Source organism: Danio aesculapii, chromosome 21 (assembly GCF_903798145.1).
Source record: "Danio aesculapii chromosome 21, fDanAes4.1, whole genome shotgun sequence".
In the NCBI taxonomy this organism is placed as follows: Eukaryota; Metazoa; Chordata; class Actinopteri; order Cypriniformes; family Danionidae; genus Danio; species Danio aesculapii.
In genome coordinates this window covers 31124441-31141578 of record NC_079455.1, presented here as the reverse complement: position 1 = coordinate 31141578, position 17138 = coordinate 31124441, and the positions used below count along the sequence as shown (strand labels likewise).

Below are 17138 nucleotides of genomic sequence, written 5' to 3'. Positions count from 1 at the left end.
TCCGAGCAAATAAACATGTCTGTATCCTAGAAGAAAGTTGTTTATTTCCATATTAAATATGGAAATAAACCAATATTTACAATATACCAGACAGCAAGTGAATACATTTATGTTTACATTTAGATGATGACGCTTATTCAAAGCAACAACTTAATTCTAGGATACTGATGTATTTATTTAAATTTGTAAATAAACCAATATTTATTTATAATATACCAGACTGAAACACATTTATGTTCACTTTTAGATGCAGACGCTTATTCAAAGCAACAATTTAATTCTAGGATACAGACATATTTAAATATGTAAATAAGCCAATATTTAACTTACAGTACACCAGACTGCAAGTGAATACATCTATGTTTATATTTAAATTCAGATTCTTATACAAAGCAACTTAATACCAAAGCAACAACTTATAGGATATATATGAGCAATATCACACTCGTAGCAGTGCGAAACAGCTGTATATCGGCACTGGTGGGAAGAGTGTGTTGCCTTAGCGTTCCCACCAGTGATGATATACAGCCATATCGCACTGCTACAAGTCTAAAGTGGTGACAAACAGGTGATTTTACTCACATTTTAAGATTATAAAGCTGAACAGCATGAAATGCCATCAGTCTACAGAGATTTCCCAGTATTTATCTGTTGCAATCACAATAATTAACCCCAAAAAAGCCAAAGCAAACTACCAGATTACTATAAATACAGCACTACAACATACAAAAAAGAGAGATCAACTTAGTGTGTCACTTACCAGTTTTATAATGATTTGATCAGCTGTATTTTGAAATTTATGTTGAGTTTTCCCCTACACGAAGGATGTACAGAATTATGCAGTCTGTCAACATCTTGTGGCGAACATCAACCCAGATTTATGTATTTATTTATTTACAAACTACCAGACTCCAAGTAAATAAATTTACATTTAGATGCAGACGCTTATCCGAAGCAACTTAAAATCAAAGCAAATACACAATTCTAGGATTTAGATGTATTTAAAGTATTTAAATATGTAAATAAAGCATTTTATTTACAATATACCAGAATGCAAGTAAACAAATTTATGTTTACATTTAGATGCACATGCTTATCCAAAGCAGCTTAAAACCAAAGCAACAACTTAATTCTAGGATACAGACATATTTATTTAAATGTGTAAACAAACCAATATTTTAGAATGGAAGGAAGGAATTGTTGATGTGGATGGATGGAAGGATTTAATCATTTAATCTTTAAAAAGCCATACAGGTAGCTTTTGGATTAAATATGACAGTGATAATATATCCATTTGTTTAGGATGGAAATCAATTCTTTTTTTTGTTTGTTTGTTTCACTACGAAAGATCCGATTCTTAACACTCTTCTGTTCTGTATCCAGACTGTCTTGGGATCCTGAAAATCCTTTCGCCAAGAACAGCTGATTATTTCAGTCTATATTATACAAGGATTGTGTAACCAGACTAGAGCTCAAACTCATTTCCTGGTGCGGTTTTGCAGAGGATTTTATGCTGTATGTTTCTCATCGTTTGTCTGAAAATAAATACTTAAATTCTTCTCTGCAACATGGAAGAGTGCATCAAATCAGAGAAAGAAAGAAATGGATGAATGAATGAATGAATGAAGGAAAGAAGAAAGGAAGAAAGGAAGAGCAAGAGGAAGTGAGAGATTCATTCATCTACAAACTGCTTTGTGTAGTCATTTAAATGGATAGTTCACTCAAAAATGATCATTTCCTCACCATTTTCTCATGCTCAAGCTTTTCAAACTTTTAATGAATTTCTTTCTTCTGCTGAACATAAAACACAATATTCTGAAGAATGTTGAGGAAAAAAGCAGCCACTGACATCTACAGTACGTATGGAAAAAAAAAATATATAGTGTTTAACATAAAAAAAGAAAGTCATGGGAAGTCATTTAGGAATAGAATGATGTAGTGATAAGTGTTCCCCAAAACCGTAGCTTCTCTGTCGCAGATCCATCGTTTCCATATTAACTGAAATATATGTAAACGGCACATATATAAGGCCAATGTTTCCTTTACAAATATTGCTGACAATATTCCATATTCTATTCTAAAACATAAAACCACTTAGCTAACATATATAATCTCACATATAAATCGTTAATGGTTGTAATTTACAGTAGGCTATTTATTAAGAAAAGGAAAAAAAAATCCTACTTAATTATAATAATAATTATTATTATTATTAATATTGCTATTGCCATTAAGTAGGATATTGTTTATTTACAGTAACAGGCCATTTTTTTAGGTTCACCTTACTAGTACCGGGTTGGACCCCTTTTACATTCAGAACTACCCTAATTCTTTGTGGCAAAGATTTAACAAGGTGCTGGAAATATTGCTAAGAGATGTTGGTCCATATTGACATGATAGCATTACACAGTTGCTGCAGATTTGTCGGCTTCACATCCATAATGCGAATCTCCCATTCCACCACATCCCAAATGTGCTCTATTGGAGTGAGTTCTGGTGACTGTGGAGGCCATTTGAGTACAGTGGACTCACTCATTGAAACCAGTCTGAGATGATTCACATTTCATGACGATTATCCTGCAGGAAGTAGCCATGAGAAGATGTGGTCTAAGAAATGGACAAGGTCAGCAACAATACTCAGGTAGGCTGTGGCGTTGACACGATACTCAATTGGTACAAATGGGCCCAAAGTGTACCAAGAAAATATCCACCACACTATTACACCACCACCACCAGACTGAACTGTTACAAGGCAGGATGGATGCTTACATGCTGTTGATGCCAAATTCTAACCCTACCATCCGAATGTTGCAGCAGAAAACGAGACTCATGAGACCAGGCAACGGTTTTCCAATCTTTTATTGTCCATTTTTGGTGAGCCTGTGTAAATTGTAGCCTCAGTTTCCTGTTCTCAGCTGACAGAAGTGGCACACCGTGTGGTCTTCTGCTGCTGTAGGCCATCTACCTTAAAGTTGGACGTGTTGCGCATTCAGCATTCAGTGCATTCGGTTTGAACTGCAGCAGATCGTTTTGACCATGTCTACATTGATTAGAAATTTGCATTAATGAGCAGTTGGACTGGTGTACCTAATAAAGTGGTGGGTGAGTGTATTTATTCATTTTAATTATTTTATTTTTTTTAAATCTACTTTTGCAATTTAACACATTCAAACACCTACAGAAATGTTCCAACCAACAGGCCTGTGTCATATACAGTACAGACACATTTCTTAATAAATAACCTACTAAAAATTGAAAGCATTAACGTATGCTATGTTTTTTGTTTTCACAAGCTTTGGAGATGTAACGTAAATTTCACTTTTAAATAAAAGGTCACCTATAGCTTTCGTCATGACCCACTGCTGCATTCAAAAGGGCATAAATGTTTACAAAGTGCACTACGAAGGGTGCGCAATTGGAAAAATGAAAATTGCTAAAATTGAACTGTAAAAAAATACTTTGAAAGCAAAGTACACCTAAGAGAGATCATGGTTTCCGCTACATTCATTCTTCCATGGCGGGCCGCCACGCCAAGATTCATCCCGCCACGGCTACATTACAGCTTCTCATTCAAAACATTCTATTTTTTTAATAGCCAAAATGTTTTATAAGGTAAGTGAATTATAACAGCGCAAACTTTTCTGTAACCGTAGTAGTGCTGTGCGTCATTTGTTTAACCCTTTAAGGTTACATGCTGACTGACTGACTGGCTGACTGTAACAGGTGCGTGATGCGTGAGGCCAGAAAACACGATGTAGAGCCATTTTACTTAATTTCAGGACACATTAATACCGGAGGCATTCATAAATATTCCTAGCAAATCTAATAAATGCTTGAGACATACTCGTTACATAAATGCACTAAATCGCACCTCAGCAGCGTTTATTTGAGAGCGCACAAGAAGATCTGCGCACTCTTAAAGCGGCTTATATTTGAGGGACCATGAAAGAAGTTGAGCACGAGCAGAAAAAAATTGGTGCGCAAGCAAAGAGATCCGCATGCTCGGAGGGCTATTAAATAAATGCAATCTCGACTTCTAATACTGCGCTCACAACATTTGTCATTGAAATAACACCACAGGTAGTTCTGTGTAAAAAAGGCCTGCCACCACAGCTGGAAAAAATCATAGAGGAAACACTGGAGATGACTTTAATGTTTTTTTTTTAATCATTCCAAGTTTAAATGTTGTAATGTTCAAAAGGAATAGGGCTTAGGGGGATAAGTGGGAATATAACACAACCAAGAACTATGCTTTCAATGCTAGAGGTGCAGTTGAAAACATACAAGTTTGTGATGCTAATTGCGAATGCTCATTGGAACGATGGATTTGGGAAATGCCAAATCAACAAACCTTGTTTGTAACCACACAATTTGCAACCTTAGTTGACTAATGATGGTTTTTGGAAACGGACTATAGGCTTGGAACTGGAAGTTAAGACTGAGTAAATTATGACAGAATTTTCAGTTTTGGGTGAACTATATCCTTTCAAAAAGCCTAAAATGTCTAAGAAACCATTAAAATGTCTAGATCCTATTATTGAGAGATGTACTGTACATTCATAGATATGCTCGTACTGAAATTCTGCAGGTTAAAACTTTGATCACTTTTTAAAAAGAATGTTAAATCCATAAAGTCAAATACACGTACTGATAAAATACAACCAGGGATTATATCTGCAGCCTCTGTCATAGCAAACCCAGAGCCTTAAAACCATGGTGATATAGGTGTGTGATTTATCAGAGTCATTTTACAAACACAAAAGCGACAGATCTAGGATCAGTATATCACAAAGATTTCATGCGGTGAAAGAGAGGGAGTGGGGTGGGGGGTCTTGAAATCACAGAAATGTGGCCTAAAGATCCACAGTCAGTGCGCCATATATCAACAGGTCTCCAACAGAGTGTAATGACTGAGCATCAATCCTGGCCTGCCTCAAATTGATGAGGTCTGTCAGAGAAAGGCAGTGTATATTCTCCGTTTTATGGAGAGGCTAAATCAAGATGAAGAATACAACGGACAGTCAGTCACCTGCTCAATCGCTATATAATGAACAAGAGATCATTTGGAAAAAAGTGTTTTCTACTGTATGACAATTATCAAGAGCTGAGAGAAGAAGTGACATGCAGCTTCATATTCTGTTTAAACTCCATATGAACCAGAAGTTGCTGCAGATTCAGTATTTTGATTTCAGTAAGATGATATATTTCTGAAACGGAATATTGAGTAGGGGCAGGGTTTTATTTTTGAGCTCCTCCTCTTAACTTTCAATAGCAGCAAATAGTTGGAGGGGCGTGGCTGGGTATATCATCAGTAGACCCACATCTGCATATTTTCACTGTTGAGTATTTATTTACTTATGTAAATGTGTAATTACACTCACCGGCCACTTTATAAGATACACCTGTCCAACTGCTTGTTAACGCAAATTTCTAATTAGCCAATCACATGGCAGCAACTTAATGCATTTAGGCATGTAGACATGGTCAAGACAATCTGCTGCAGTTCAAACTGAGCATCAGGGGAAGAAAGGTTATTTAAGTGACTTTGAACGTGGCATGGTTGTTGGTGCCAGACAGGCTGGTCTGAGTATTTCAGAAACTGCTGATCTGCTGGGATTTACACACAATCATCTCTAGGGTTTACAGAGAATGGTTCAAAAAAAGAGAAAATATCAAGTGAGCGGCAGTTCTGTGGGTGCAAATGCCTTGTTGATGCCAGAGGTCAGAGGAGAATGGCCAGACTGGTTCCAGCTGATATAAAGGTAACAGTAACTCAAATAACAACTCGTTACAATGGAGGTATGCAGAAGAGCATCTCTGAACGACCAACGTGTCCAAACCCTGAGGCAGATGGGCTACAGCAGCAGAAGACCACACCGGGAGCCACTCCTGTCAGCTAAGAACAGGAAAGTGAGGCTTCAATTTGACACAGGGTCACCAAAATTGGACAACATAAAATTGGAAAAATGTTGCCTGGTCTGATGAGTCTCGATTTCTGCTGCAACATTGGGATGGTAGGGTCAGAATTTGACATTAACAATATGAAAAGCATGGATCCATCCCGCCTTGTATCAACAGTTCAGGCTGGTTGTGGTGGTGTGGGGGATATTTTCTTGAAACACTTTGGGCCAATTAGTACCAATTGAGTACCTACCTGAGTATTGCTGCTGACTATTGCATATGCAAATCTGCAAGTCACACAGGATCTGCAATGTCATGTTGAGATTAATAGAACTTGACCTAATCTAATATATTTTTAATTAGTATTATTTATTACATGCATATTTATATTTGTTTTACTAAAAACCAGCTTAGATTCGTCCACCTGTCAGGTTTTGGACCATATGAGGCATAGCACGTGTATTTGGATATAACTCAGTTTTTTGACCACACTTCGATATTATCTTTATCTTTTCTTTCTCTCTGCAAATGCTGTTTAACTGTTTTCTCCACTTACAAAGTCTGCCATGTAAATGGCAAATGTGCACGACACACCTGACTCTTAAAGGGACTGGGAGATGAGACTCCTGCCACGATGCAAATGGCAAAAGTGGTTTCGAACACGCCCTGAATGCTTTTGCGCCCTGCGCTTCAGACTTTGCACCTAAATCGTTAAAATAAAGCCTTAATTGTTTAATTATTTATACAATGAAGACTATAAATTAACTAGTGTCAATTTACATTTTATGAGTGTCTTTCCGAACCTCAGTGCTGTTAAACTCCACTGAAATCTAGAAGCACTATTTACGTAATTTCTTTGTTTAATTTATCTTCTATTGTTTTAATCTGTGCTTTTTTTAATTTGGTAAATTTTTTGTATCATTTTGTATATTTTTTGCAGATGCATTCCCCTTAAATGACGAATACTTTCCAAATAGAGTTGCTCAAGTCATCTTGTGAAATTCTATTCAAATTGCAATATATAAATTGCACAAAACCAAAATAATCGCAATGTTAGGTTTTTTTTTCCAATTTCGTGCAGCCCTACTGTGATTCAATAATTAAATCCAGCAAAACTTCCAGCACTACAGGCAATTTCTTTTTTAGTAGTTGGCACTGTTTTCTATTCACAGTGACTGGCTTCTGGCCACCCACCATTTTTCACCTCTCGTTTACATAAAGCTGAAAAGACAAAAAAAAAAGATTTGTATTTTTTTTTTAAACATACTAATGCGCTCGCTGAGAGCACAGTTCTGTCACAATTCTGTCGTCAGTATCACAATGCCCTGAACAAACCTGCAGCTCATCCTCTATGAACAAACTCAAAACTCTCAGCACAAGTGGATATGTACAGTTAGAGGCAGCGGCTTAGTGATGAATCTTCTCTCCTGGCTCTAAACTGAGATTCGACTGTTAGCTTGTAAACACTTCTGTCTTATTCATCTCTCAGTGTCAGGACAATGGCAAGAGGCAACCTTCTCCAAGTCTGAGCCAGGGGCGGCCTGGCAGTCTACACAAGAGTCACAACAACATTAAAATCCAATCGACTCGACTAACAGGTGCTCTTATATGGGGTCACCCTTGAAGAAAAGAAACGAGGAAAAGCCATTGATCATTTGGGCTCTCAAAAGCAAGACTGTAGGCTATGCGGATAAACCAAACAATCATAAGATGGCAAACAGCATACAACAAACATTCAATATAGTCTATAATGATAGTGCGGACAGGTCACCCACAACAGCACGGTCAATCAAACTTTATCACTGATTCTGGAGAGATATATAGAGACAAATTCAGCTGGACATACAAACAAAGCATTTTAGAGGTAGAGAAATAATGATGTCTGTCCAACTGTCAGCCACCAGAATGAGTGATCAAAGAAGCTAAAGCCAAAACAGAGTTAGCATGCCACATTTAGTGTCTTTTTGCCAGTGTTTAAAAAAACCATACAGTATATCAAGAGTTTAAACTGACAAGACTTTGAAATACATCCAGATGTCTTATTGTAAATGTTCCACCCACCTCTGGAAATCAACTTATTTGCATTTAAGAGATACACATTTAAAAAAAAGATTACAGATGTATTAGGGCGGCACGATTAATCGTAAAAAGATCCTAATCTCGATTCGACTCTACGCACAATCTTAATTCTGCTTTTCTTTGATTCAGCCAATTACAGTGCATCCGGAAAGTATTAAAGTGGCCAGATGGAAGCCACTCCCCGCCTGGAATTTGCCAAAAGGCATCTGAAGGACTCTCGGACCATAAGAAACAAAATTCTCTGGTCTGATGAGATTAAAATTGAACTATTTAGAGTGAATGCAGCAATGTACAAAGACATCCTGAACTAAAACCTGCTTCAGAGTGCTCTTGACATCAGAGTGGGCCGATGGTTTATCTTCTAGCGGGACAATGACCCAAAGCACACCGCCAAAATATCAATGAAGTGGTTTCACAACAACTTGGTGAATGTCCTTGAGTGGCCAAGCCAGAGCCCAGACCTAAATCCTATTGAACATCTCTGGAGAGATCTGAAAATGGCTGTATACTGTCGTTTCCCATCTAACCTGATAGAGCTTGAGAGTTACTGCAAAGAGGAATGGGCAAAAATTCTAAAAGACAGGTGTGCCAGGCTTGTGGCATCATATTCAAAAAGACTTGAGGCTGTGATTGCTGCCAAAGGTGCATCAACAAAGTATTGAACAAAGGCTGTGAATACTTACTGTACGTACATGTGATTTTTCAGGTTTTTTATTTTTAATAAATTTGCAACAATTTCAAAAAATGTACAATGTTGAGGAAATAAATGAATTTAATCCATTTTGGAATAAGGCTGGAACATAAAAAGAAATATGGAAAAAGTGGAGGGCTCTATATACTTTCCGGATGCACTGTATAGTTTCAAGTTCAGGAGAGAGGCATAAAGGAGGTCGCACAAGTCTTCACATGGTTTTATATATGTTGTTACTGCATTTATAAGGTATAATTCATCCCAAAATGTCATTTCTATCTTAATGTAATGACGTATTCGCGGCCTGACGTAAATCACGCATGAGCTGACATACTGTTTGTTTACTACTGAGAGGACGGACGTGTGCCCACCAATGATGTCTGCTTTAGTGAACAAAACCTGCATAGGCTGTGAATAACAGATAATAAAGTTGTAAATAACATTCAGTTTTTTGCACAAAGCGATCGATTGGAAGCCACGTGGGAAGTATGATTTGCATGTATTTATTTATTTTTTCTCAGGATGATGGCATCCATGACATGAGCGCACTCAGCAGTGAAAGTGAAACCGGCACGCACATCATTTAAATGTTCCTATGGCATTTTAGAGTTATGATTATGACAAGCATTTGATATGTTTTTCTTTATAAATAAATGTTTACTGGGTTAGTAAAACCATTCTACCCTATATAATATTGAATAAAATGCAAGCTGGAATCTGATAATAACAAATGTTTCATTTTACCAGTGAAATAAAATTACCTAATAATGTTGCCAATGACAAATGGCAAGAATATGTCTCAAACACAATAATTCAACTTCAGAATTATGAATAGTTGCATTCTGATGTCAATACTTTACTGTGAATTATAAACCAGGACGTATTTAAAGTCTGTTCAAGTCCACCATTCAAAGGGCTGTCTATACAAAATTTAGCATTTTAACCAACAGTAGAACTACACATAGGCCTGATAGTATTACTGTTGTTTTAAAGTATGTTTAAGAATAGAACTGTGAGAAAATAGTGATCTTGATTTTAGCCAGAATCGTGCAGCCCTAGCATGTATTTGCTACAAACCAAAAAGAGGTATTCACAAGCATACTTTAAAATAAGTGTCGGGTTCTGAACAATACCTCCATGTTGTCCAAACACAAATCAATTAGGTTAACTTGTTAGTTTTTACAAATTTAAGTGGATTGAACATAAAACAATTATGTTGAACCTCAAAAAACAAAAAAAATATGTTGTTTCAGCTCATTTTAAATGAATAGTTTGAACAGGCAGCTAAAATCTGTGAGGTGTTTTGAGTTTTGCAGAGACTGTATAGATATATCTTTTTAAAAGAAATTTAATAGGACACAATTCTTATGCATAAGTTAATGTTCTGTTAGCATTTCTTTTGCCAAAATACCATCTAAACTACACTCAAAAAATTTTTTTGAAGCTTGTTCAAACTACTGTACTTAATAAAAAAATGAGCTGAATCAACTCAATTCTTGAGTTTTTTTGGAGGACAACTTAATTATTTTATGTTAAATCTACTTAAATTTGTAAAAAAAGTTGACTTAATTGATTTATGCTGGGACAACATGAAGGAATCAAGTTAACTAGCATTTTACATATATAAGTAGATTAAACATAAAACAAATAAGTTGTTGCAAAAAAACCTCAAATTTTTGTTGATTCAGCTCATTCTATTTAGGTAGGTTGAACAAACAACAAACATCATTTTTTTGAGTGTACCATCACTGTTCACAATACAAACTGTTGTATTTTAGTATTGAGATACACTAGTGTATCGTAAAATATTGCTATACCCTTGTATAGAACTCAATTGACAAACTTTCTTCCTTACACTCAGAAAGATTACTGCTGCTTGTTCAATCTACCTGTTTAAAATGAGCTGAAACAAAACAATTCTTGTAATTTCTTTGGCCAATTTATTGTTTTTTGTTTGTTTTATGTTAAGTCAGCTTAAAATTGCAAACCATTAAGTTAACTTGAGCATTTTGTGTTGGGACAACATGAAGGAATTGCACTGGTCCAACTACCTGGATAGGGGATTTGTAGTTCCCAGAATGCTTTGCATGGAATTGAATTCAGAGAGGGAAATGTTGACAATAACAAGTCTTTCTAATAAATTTAAACAACTAAGATTACTTTTAGAGTTTAATCTTCACTTTAGTTTGAGTTTTGAGATTACTGCCTTGGAGAAGCCCCCATGCTTTGAGTGTTGGCAGCTTAATTAGAGCAAAAACTGTCCTAAAATTAGTTCTGACATCAGTCACCATCAACTGTATATGTAACTCATAAAAAATGTAGTTCATTTAGGATAACTTCAAATAAAACTAAGAGACTTCAAAATGTATGACACATAATAGACAGGCATAATATTACCAGAGCTTTGAGTTTAAGTTAAATAAAAATGTATTTAAACTTTTATTTGATAAAATCATTTCATTTTGTAAATAGTTTTTTTTAAGCTGGTGCTAAACAAATGTATTGGATGGAAATCCTGCCCTCAATTAAATTGAGTTCATCAATGAGTTTTTTTTTTTTTTTTTTGAGTGTACCAAAATGAAATTCCACTAAAAAGTTGTCTTGTTCATATAAACCTGATTTACTTAATGTAAAAACAGCCACAACAAGGAACAGAACAGTTGGCATTTGCTTAGTTTAAACATCTACACTGAACTGCTTAGCTGTTCAGACCATTCTGAAATCCAATTGGTCTCAAATTAAATTCACATTCAATTCTGACTGACTGTAATTGTGTTGAATCTCAGATGTCCTTTTCTTTTAAGAGATTAGAACATTTGTTTTTGCATCTGAACCTTCATGCTTCACTTTTGTATAGTAAGCAAAAAAAAAGTGAAAAAGAGAGAAAAAGTCTAGTATGTCCAAAGTAACACTCTTAAGACTCAAAACTTTTTTCCGAACTGTTTTACTTTTGTTGAAATTCTGAATTATACAGTGTTTTCTATGAGAGATGTTTTCAGAAAGAACGAATGCTTGTACTGTAGCTCAGATGACAATGGCCATACACTTCACATTGACATACATACTGTTTACTTTTCTTACTGTTGCTAAAGTAAATTTTTAGAGAGAATCTGGTCCCAGACGCAGGATCATGCAGCTATGTGTATTTTTCTGCCATTAAACATATTGGGAACTTATCAAGTTGTCAAAAATTGCAGTAAAAAAGTATATTATTTTGGTGTTCATCCACCCCAACTTAAAGAAACACAGAAAATAACCCAAAAAGCAAAAGAAGAGCAAAACAGATAACATTCGGAGTTCATTTACACATCATAAAGGTCATCTGAGCCTGGAGGAAATCCACACTGTAACTAAAATAGATGTTCTTCCTTCTGCTAGAAAAAAGATAAGACACCTCAGCCTGCTAGCATATCCTGGGGAGCATTTCAAGGTATATAAAAAGTATACCGCACTGAAATGATCAAAACCCATCTATCGCTCTCCATTCTGGCCATTCAGACAGTTGCGTCTTCAGTCAGAATATGTCTGCGTTACATGAGAACAAGAGCATCACGACAAGCGGAAGGTCATGTTCAGCCCGAGGGAGAGGCCCGTCCATTTACTCATGCAGATCAATATGATTAACTGGGAGGAAGCAGCCTCCCCCTTCTGCCAGCTTCTGTTTAAGAAAGGCAGCGTGGCAGGAATTTATACCCCGCTGCTCAACTGTGCCAGTTTTCCCCCGGGCGAAAGAGGGAAACAATGATACAGAAAGGCGGCAAACTGTTCATGTTAATTTTCTCTTGGCACACAACTCAACAGAGATTCTCAAACATGGGGATGTGGAAGCGTCAAACAAGCGGTATTAGTGGAACTGAGCTTCTAGCTATACGCCTGTACATTGAAACATGCTCGAAATGTGGCTTATCTCCCATGTCAGGTGCTTCCGTGTTTGGCAATGTTGTTAAAAATATGATCTCTGCAATAATTCAGAGCACACTTCAGGTTCCTGGAAACCCTTTGAGAAAGTCTAAGCGCTTCTTTATTTGAAGGAGCCTCTTAATGACCGCAAATACAAATTTCAAGTGCATCAAAGCATTTTCTCTATTATGATGTTCAATGTTCTTGTTGAAACTAATGGCTCCCACTGAGAACTGACCTTTTAGAAAGGATATCTAGAGGTTTTCCGGAAGGTTTCAGCAGTGTTTGTGGCATGTGGAGATTGGTGGTCTTACTATAACTAACATCTGGTACAATTCTAGGGGGAAACTTTTGAATAGAATGCAATTTATAATGCATAACTGGTTTCAGCACCACGGACAGCGCACAAAGTCTCCATAATACATGGGCGGTTTAAAAGACAGCTATTACATCCAATCAATTATAATTGCAGTACAAAGTCAGCTCGTTTTTTGAATGACAAATGCACTAGAGGAACCAACAAAGAAATGCTTCCACACTGAAATATTGAGCTTGCAACCATGTAGCTATAGTAGGAATTGCTGATACAAAAGTGACAAGCCACATGTGATTTAACTATAGCTAGTCCATGCAAAAGGATCAATATCATTAACGTTTGCACAGGGCTTCCTGGCTACCACATGTCAATAAAAGTGAGCATTTATCACTCTGTTGCTTCAAGGGACACTTTAAACTGCTTGTCTTGCATTAATAATCAATCAAGGCAAAGAAGTGCACTCTATTCGCTCTAGTCAATAGACTGCACAGATTCTAACCTTCTAAACATGGTTATGACTTTTTTTGCAAAGGTGCAGAAGTAAAATGTTGTTTCAAAAAGTGCAAACTATATGAATTAAGACCTAAAAAGGACCTTAGCTGATATTTTAGAATTGCACTTCAATCTAAATATAAAGCAGCTTATCAGTGTCCTGAAAAGAGCTCTAAAATCAACTCCTTTCTAATGAAGTTACACCACAGCTTTTAGTATATTGAGGCACATTTTCGGCCAAGGTTACAATCCTTATATACAAAATTACTTTTATATCAAATTAAATAAATTATACTGTTTGTTTACTTCTAATTTAGAAAATGTTAAGTTCAATATACATATCTGTCATTTTTAATAATTGTTTTAACTACTGTAAATAGTGTGATGCTTTATGCTTTATATATTAAATTAAAAAAGGTATTAGTCGTCCACTAAAATGAACACATTTAATAGCTTAATGAACATTTAAAGGGGTGGTCCAGAGTGTATTTTTAGGGCTTGGTTGTTTATAAGATGCAAAGCAATGTGTGCTCAAGCTTCATTCATAAAAATCACCTTATTTTTTCATATCTCTTACTTTGATTACATACAGCTACTCAGCTAAGATGAAAACGACTGTCATATTTCCCAGTTCCTCCTAAAGGCTCGCCCTCAAGAGGCTCTGATTGGTCAGCTAAAAACAATGTGCCGTGATTCGCTGATCGGCTCCATGTCAACAGGCAGCATCTCTGCTATAACATTACAGCGCATCTGGCCACGCCCCTTCACCGTGCAGGATGTATGCTCATAACCTGAAAGGTTTATGACATCATTAACCCGGATGTATTTTGTTTTTGAAGTGCCCAAACTTTGTTCGCTGTATGCTTTGCTAAGCAGACTCCGTAAAAGCCAATGTCTCCCTTTGTATTGAACGTTACACATCAACTAAAGTTTAAAATATGATATCATAGTAGACCACCTCTTTAATCTCACTTTCTTGCCACATAATATTTATAAAATTCAACAGTATTTTCTTAAAACGCAGCATATAGGCCTACCTTTACTGCTTCCGCGTGCGTGACCCGGTCAAACACTTTGTCGTTAACTTTCATTATTTGGTCTCCCATTCTCAAACCCTCCTTTTCAGCCAGTGATCCCGGTTCCACCAGTGAAACATAGATCCCAACTCCATGCTCGGATCCTCCGCGGATGCTAAATCCCAAACCCTCGTTGCTCTTGTGACGCTTGAGGATCACCTGTCGGATCTCTCCAGGGGGCTCCGGTAAGAAATTCCTTCCCAGCAAAGGAATAAGAGTCGCTGTCCCGTCGCTGCTGGTGCTGATGCTGTCAGGAGACCCGCGCAGAGCGACTTGAGACGCCGGGAAATTAGCCCCGTGCGTTGGACTCGAATTAGCACCCTCCTGGGCACCGTCCGGGTCTCCATTGCGCGCATGGATTTCGGATTTCAAGTAAAGCCCCTCTGATGTGTACTGATCGAACAGAAGCTGATCCGAGCGCGGGATGACCAGCCGCAGCATCGGCAGCAGCTGACGCTTGCTCGGGACGTTCAGTATGACTTTAAGCGTCTGGACCAGGTCGTAGACATTGCGCTTGGAGTGGTACACATTGAGGCAGTGAATGAACTGCTCTCTCTCGAGGTCGCTGAGCAGCAGGTTGAGCGCGTTGTGCAGCTTCTTGACGTTGGCGGAAAGGGAACGCGCGCTGGAAGCAACGGAGTTGCCCGAGGAAGAGTTCAGCGACAGGCGCTCCAGGTCTGTGCTCATCCTCGCGCCCTTTGCCTGGATCACAGAGCCAGTACGCGGAAGCGGGGGGGTCTGGCGAGCATTGCAGTACCACCGGGACCGAGCCTACAGGAGTCTGCGGAGCGCCGCGTGGCACTGCGATACCTCCATGCTCGCTATCATGCTTAATCTCACGCCAAACGGGTCACAGAGGACCTGCATTGCCAAAAGAAAGAAACATGCACCTAATTACACCACAACACAAAAGTAAAAAATAAACACTTTTCAGGCTTCACGAGGCAAATATTAAGTCCAATTTTTATCATTAAAAAAGTAAGGCTCATTGCAACGTCAAATATGATCTTACTAGTTTTATAAAACATTGAAAAGGTTAGTAAAAGAATGAGTGGATATAAACTGAGCACATTTTAAATGTAATTATAAAAATACTCTTAATACTCTTTTTTTAATTTAGGCTATAGATATAAAGGTATACCTTTTTAGTTTTCAGTTATGTCAATCTGAGCACATTATATTGCGTTTTATATTGTTTAATTTATTTTATACATTATTTTTTCGTGCCATTGTAATTAATGACAAATATAAGTTGAGGATATAACGATGATAATAAAGTTAAATCAACATGTGTGATCCATTAGTATACAGTTAATTTTTTCTAGTACAATATAGTCACAAATCGACTGAATTTGACAAGATCAATTGGAACATTAGCACTGCATAATTAATGGTAAGCACGATTGTGAATATGGGCCGATAAATGATAAAATCATATAACCGAACTTCCTATTATATAGGTCTATATGGAATTAAAAAGAACTACAGATTACAATAAAAACCCACAGAACCAGAAGTTTAACGTAGGATAGATAAAAAAAGTCATATTTCAGACAGAAAAGTGCACCTTCACAATAACGGCGTCAGAAAGCGGAGCGCTCCGGTGCGTCTCGTGCTCGCGAAAAAAGGGTCAAGTGGCCAGCCCGTCTTCTCCAATGTCTCTGTCGTCAACAGTGAATCCCTTATGAGGGACTTCAGGATTTCTGCCCAGAAATCCAAAGCTTTACAACCACCATAATCACACGAACGCGTTCCCGTTGATTAGTTTTTTAAAGTAGAGCACCGGTTACGCATTCAGTAATCCACTCGTCCAGTATTTGTAACATATGACACCCAAACTAAAATGCAAAGTTGCTTCCATCTGGCACGTTCAAATCAGAAAGTTGAAACGCTCTTTAGTCCCTTGGAAAGTGCGCTGGATGTATTCCACAGACATAAATCAAACAGGTTGTAAAGTTATTCGTCGCGTCGGTGCGTAAAGAAAACAAAGTAAAGCGCCACGGAGCTCGCGTGTGTCGTGTAGCCTTCAGCTGTCGGAGGGGATCGACTGAACTGGCTATCCAAAGCGTCCCTTCACAGGAAATGACGCAGCTCGTGTGGCGCGCGTAAGTTGCTTAGTAACCAACAACACAGGACGGGTGCGCGCAGGACTTGCACATATCCACCTGCTTGTTATTGTAGGGAGAGTGTGGATTTGAATGAATCTTCATAATTGTGGCACTAATTGTAAAGAAAGAGAAGAAGGTTTCATGAAAAATCTGTCACCGAGTTTACACAGTTAAGTCACGTGTAAATGATTTCTCCTAGAATATTACATATTTTGTAGAGGGACATTAAAAATGAGGAGTCTTGTTAACTTTAGTGAAAGAATATTTGAAATGTATATAATTAAATACAATGAAAAAAGCCAATATTTAAACTTTTTAAACCTGGAAACAATATCCAAAAGAAAACCTGAAAACAAAAATAATTGTACAGTATTCAGGTATGTTTTGTAAGTAAATGCAGGCCTGTAGCCAGCCTGGTGAAAGGGGTGGTTCTTTTTTTCTCCATAAATTGGACCTTTTTGCAGTTATTCACTTGAATTTAAGTTACATTACACCTACATGCCAACTAATTCTCATTAGATTATAAGTAGACTGTTAGGTTGGGGTTAGGGTTAGGGTTAGCATAAGGTGACATG

The 17138-nt window shown here is 37.3% G+C and overlaps 1 protein-coding gene across 1 annotated transcript in view; it reads right to left on the bottom strand.

Annotated features, from left to right (window-relative positions):
• Positions 1-16477, bottom strand: part of LOC130215059 (whirlin-like) — a 180725-nt gene extending 164248 nt beyond the window's left edge. The window contains exons 1-2 of the mRNA XM_056446946.1: positions 16023-16477; positions 14417-15316 (exon numbers count right to left, since the gene is read on the bottom strand). Coding sequence (XP_056302921.1) covers positions 14417-15142 — 726 coding nt within the window. The 5' untranslated portion in view covers positions 15143-15316; positions 16023-16477. The remainder of the gene's footprint in view (positions 1-14416; positions 15317-16022) is intronic.
• Between the last annotated feature and the right edge of the window lie 661 nt (positions 16478-17138).